Source organism: Triticum aestivum, chromosome 5A (assembly GCF_018294505.1).
Source record: "Triticum aestivum cultivar Chinese Spring chromosome 5A, IWGSC CS RefSeq v2.1, whole genome shotgun sequence".
Lineage (NCBI taxonomy): Eukaryota > Viridiplantae > Streptophyta > Magnoliopsida > Poales > Poaceae > Triticum > Triticum aestivum.
The window spans coordinates 5,699,787-5,704,107 of NC_057806.1; the positions used below are offsets into that span (position 1 = coordinate 5,699,787).

Sequence of the window (4,321 nt, forward strand, 5' to 3'; positions counted from 1 at the left end):
GCGGGAGTCTACGCCAAAGCTCAGTCCAATCGGTAAACTAGCTCAAAGAAGAAGCAGCGCCATCCGTCTGAGTGCCTCCTCTACAAGGACTAAAACCCTATCTACTAGCCGGTGCCGAGGCACCAGGATTCCCTTTCCCGCCACCGGCCGCCAGAGCGGCTGGTAGCGAGGAGGCGAATCCATGTGCTTGCCGGCGAAGATCAATGGGAGTAAGGTTTTCCCTTAGTTGCCTTGCGTAAGGCGAAAGAAAAGCACAACCATTTCTTACATTTGTTAAACAAATACAAGAAAACAAATGTTTAATAACAACACATGAACTATTGATTTTAGAGTAAAGCTAATTTTTATGGAGGTGTCTGGTCTCTTTCTAAGCCTTACTTCTTTTGACACGCTTTTCATGTAGACGCCTAAACCATGTGAACCTTTGGAACCCCACCATGCATTCTCAATTAAGAGAGATAAACTTATGAATGTGCTCGTAAAAACTCTTATGGATGATCCGAATCACGTTGTAATACTCTACAATGTAACTCAAAGTTGAGGTTGTACCAAGTACGCACTACCTCCATCGGGGTTTATTAGCCCCTCTAATATTCTGTGTCAAACTTGGACCATATATTTGGCCAGCAAAATATAATTAATATGTAGTAAAAAATAGTACCATAGAAAACTACTTTCAAATAAAAATCTAACAACATGATATTCGTGACTTATCACTTATATTTTGCTACTCCCTCTGTTCTTAAATATAAGTCTTCTTAGAGATTCCAATATGGTCTACATACGGAGTAAAATGAGTGAATCTATACTCTAAAATATGTCTATATACATCCATATATAGTTTATATCGAAATCTCTAAAAAGACTTATATATTTAGGAATTGAGGGAGTAGTTAAATATATGGTCAAAAATTGACACAAAATGAAAAGGGGGCTGATAAACCCGGATCCACGCGGAGGTAGCAGTGCCCTGACTCATACGTATGCTACTAGAAATCAAAATAGTAGTAGTTGAAAATGAGCGTGCAGCTAGCTAGCACAACACTAAAATGAGCTAGCTTACTGTCATGTTGGTGTGCTGAGCTTTCACTCCATTTCTGTACATCTGAAAGGAAAGTATGCATCGCCGAAGATGGTATGCCCGCTCTCCTTCCCCATGGTTTTGTTCTGCCCGTCATCACTGTCACGACTCACGAGGGGAGATCATCAGAAGCACCACGCTCGCATAGCAGGCTAGCTAGGGAGTAGGGACTAGGGAGTAGCGGAGCAGCAGGGAAACACCTCGCCACCTCTCACACCGATCCATCAGCGACGGTGAGTCCCTCCCATCCCGCGACGATCTTCTTCTTCTTCTTCTTTCGCGACAGATCTAGCTTCCTTCGCGACAGATCTAGCTTCAATTCTTCTCCTGTTTATTTTTCATGTTCATCTGATGCTTCATTGGTCTTGACTCTCGAGTCCAAGCTTCTTCCCCGGTTGAAAATTGGACCGTTTCTTTGGTGACAGATCTAGCTTAATTGGATCCATGGAGTCGGCGCAGAAGAAGAAGGTTGGATCCATGGAGGTGGAGATGCCTGGTGTGGTTCCTGTGAGCGCGACGGTGGCCGCTCTTCCGGCCGCTGTCAGATTTGTCAGCCTTTGGGCGCTCGTCACCCCCTTCGTCTTGTTCCTCGTCTTCGGCGTTTGGGCGCTCCTCACCTCCGCACTGGTATGTGGTAACTAGGACTATGAGCCGTGTTAATCTTGTGGCCATGCATGTTTCCGATGGAATGATGCGCATCGTCCTCTGCACTGCAGTCTATGTTCTTTCCGCAGAAGGACGCGGAGGCGAGCGCCCTGGACGTCGGGATCGTGTGCTGCGCCGCGCTCCAGGCGGCCGCGGCGGTGCTGGCTGTGCGGCTCCCGTGCCGCCGCGTCTGGGTCCGCTACGCCTTGGCCTACCTCGCCCTCGCGCTCACCATCGCCGGCCACTTTATGTACTTCGCCCAAGCAGACTGCTTCTCCAGAATCACCTGCACCGTCGGCATGTACGAGTACGCTGCGGGCGATATCATCTGCTTCCTGGCCCTCCTCCTTGGCCCCCTCCTGGAAGCATGCCAAGATCGAGTACGTTGCCGATTAGCTCAGCTAAGCTAGCTGCATGCAGGGGATCAGCTCATGAGGTACTGACTGAGTACCTCATGAGGTGCGTCGTCTTTAATTATGGAATAATATGCAGAGACGATTCATCTCATTTCAGTGCGGTCTGTCTGTCTGTCAGAATCTACTACACTAGTACTGTAGTGTTAATCTCAGTACTATGTAGTTAGTACTCCCTAGATTGTGTGCTGCGTGCCTGCGTCGTACAATCACCCTAGATAATTGTGGTTTGTCTTCGATGAATTTGACATGTTACCAGACGTCAGTTATATTGGTATTATGCATGGGCATGGTTATATATATCTAGTTTCGGGATAATTGATGCTGTTGAAATTGGTACTGCATGCAGTTCATAACTTCATATGCGTGCACATATATGTTGTTTCTCGTGTTGAGAATTACTGTATTTCTCATTTTTTCTGGCAAACCGCTGGCTATCAATAATGCACTCCATCGGTCGGTGAGGAGTGGGTGGATGTATCATGTATGGCTTGAAGCAGTGCCGTCCTTCCCATGCATTGAGGTTCTTATTATTAATTTTGACGTCTTCTTCGAATGTGGATGTATGCCTTGAGGCAGTGCCGGGCACTTGTATAAGTTCAGCAATGATCGTTGTTTTTATTATGAAAAGAGACGCGTCCGTCATGAACCATTAGAGCTAGCGGCTGTACAAAACTCCAAACCTGTAGGGTTTTCTCGGTCATAGGTCCGATTGTATCGTTCCACTATGTGGAGGAGCTACTCTATGATGGTTGGTTCACTCGACTTTTATACACGTGGTTGCGTTTATATAGCTCCTCCAATTTATCATGACGCTGCTTGGAAACACAATGGCTGGCCCGATATTGGTGAATCGTCAGGAATGTAGTGTCAAGCATACGGACCAAGTGCAAGGGGCTCCCATTAGTCTGGGATCAAGTACGTACGTAGGGATGCTTCTGCTGTTTCAGGTGGGTTTGGTCTTTGGTTTTGGTTGCCCACCTGAAACCCTAGGGACCACGTACATACGGACCAAGTGCAAGGGGCTCCCATCGTCTCATCTCCTAGTGGTGGGTGTTTTTGGTCATGGACGTGTGGTGGTTGGCCGTTGGCTTGCCATGGGCTAGGATGCCCATGGCGGTTCGACTGTCGCTGTTTGGGAATGCGTCTAAGGTTCCTCAAGTCGTGGGTGCCTTGATCTTTGGTCCTCGTCCGGTCGTCCCCTTTGATGGTGACCAGGATTTGGGGGGGAGGGGGGGGGGGGCACTCACCACGTCGTCTCCCATCCAGTGGGCCGGGCCGAGGGCCCCCATGTTTTTTCACCAAAGGGCCATGTCGAGGAGGCACGTGGCGTACGAAAGGAAGGCTCCCAAAGACTTGTCGCATACTCCAAGACATTAAAAATCGTCTACAACATGTTTACCTTATATGTAGCTGACTTAGATGTAACCCTAGCCCCCTGGTATCTATATAAACCAAGGGGCCGGACTCATAGAAGACACACAACGAACGCAATAAACGACCAACATGACGTGGGGTTTGATCTTTTGAAGAGATCCTGAACCTGCGTAAAAACTTGTGTCTCTATTACCATCGTCTCAAGACCCTCAGTTCGGGACCCTCTACCCGAGATCTGCTGGATTTGACTCCAGCACCCTTCAAATTCCCACGGTTTGTGTCCTTCCACCTCCATGGCCCTCTTTTATGGACTGGGTGGAGGAAGGTCCAGTAGAGTTGGATAGGTGGCCTTGTTATTGGGTGATGTTGCGCCTATACTCATGCAAGTGGTTTGGATCAATGTTGGCGAATTTGTCCCTGTGATGTTTGTATTTTAGTCGCCGTCATCATCACGTTTGTTGATTTGGGTCATGTTGTTGTAGCAAGGTTTCTAGTTTTGCGGCATGTTGTACCTTTTTCTCTAGTTTAGATTGGACTCGGTCGTCTTCTACTCATGGATTGCTAACTTTTGGGTCGATGATCCTTTCTTCGTTTAGGTTTCTATGTTGAGTCGTGCCTCTATGGCATTGGGCCTATGCTTTCCCTAGTGACGTATTATCTTCTTTCTTAATGAATAAACATGCAACTCTTCAGCATGGTTCAAAAAAAATTGTTTAGTGTCAGCCAAGGTTCATTGAATGCAAGTCATAATGAGTCTTCAACATAAGTTTAACCAATACATTAAAGCAGCTTGTGCCATAATTCA

General features: G+C 47.1%; 1 protein-coding gene across 1 annotated transcript; it reads left to right on the plus strand.

Annotated features, from left to right (window-relative positions):
* The first annotated feature begins 1,148 nt into the window (after positions 1-1,148).
* On the plus strand, positions 1,149-2,590 carry LOC123106290 (uncharacterized). The gene is made up of 3 exons (XM_044528497.1): positions 1,149-1,314; positions 1,507-1,708; positions 1,798-2,590. The coding sequence occupies exons 2-3, from the start codon at positions 1,526-1,528 to the stop codon at positions 2,134-2,136; spliced, it is 522 nt and encodes a 173-aa protein (XP_044384432.1). The 5' UTR covers positions 1,149-1,314; positions 1,507-1,525; the 3' UTR covers positions 2,137-2,590.
* Positions 2,591-4,321: the final 1,731 nt, after the last annotated feature.

What these genes read in the sequence shown, in the direction of transcription:
- LOC123106290 (XM_044528497.1), top strand. Translation starts at nt 1,526, where the DNA reads ATGGAGTCGGCGCAGAAGAAGAAGGTTGGATCCATGGAGGTGGAGATG. An exon ending in CGCTCCTCACCTCCGCACTG is followed by an intron (nt 1,709 to 1,797) that starts GTATGTGGTAAC and finishes TCTGCACTGCAG; the next exon opens with TCTATGTTCTTTCCGCAGAA.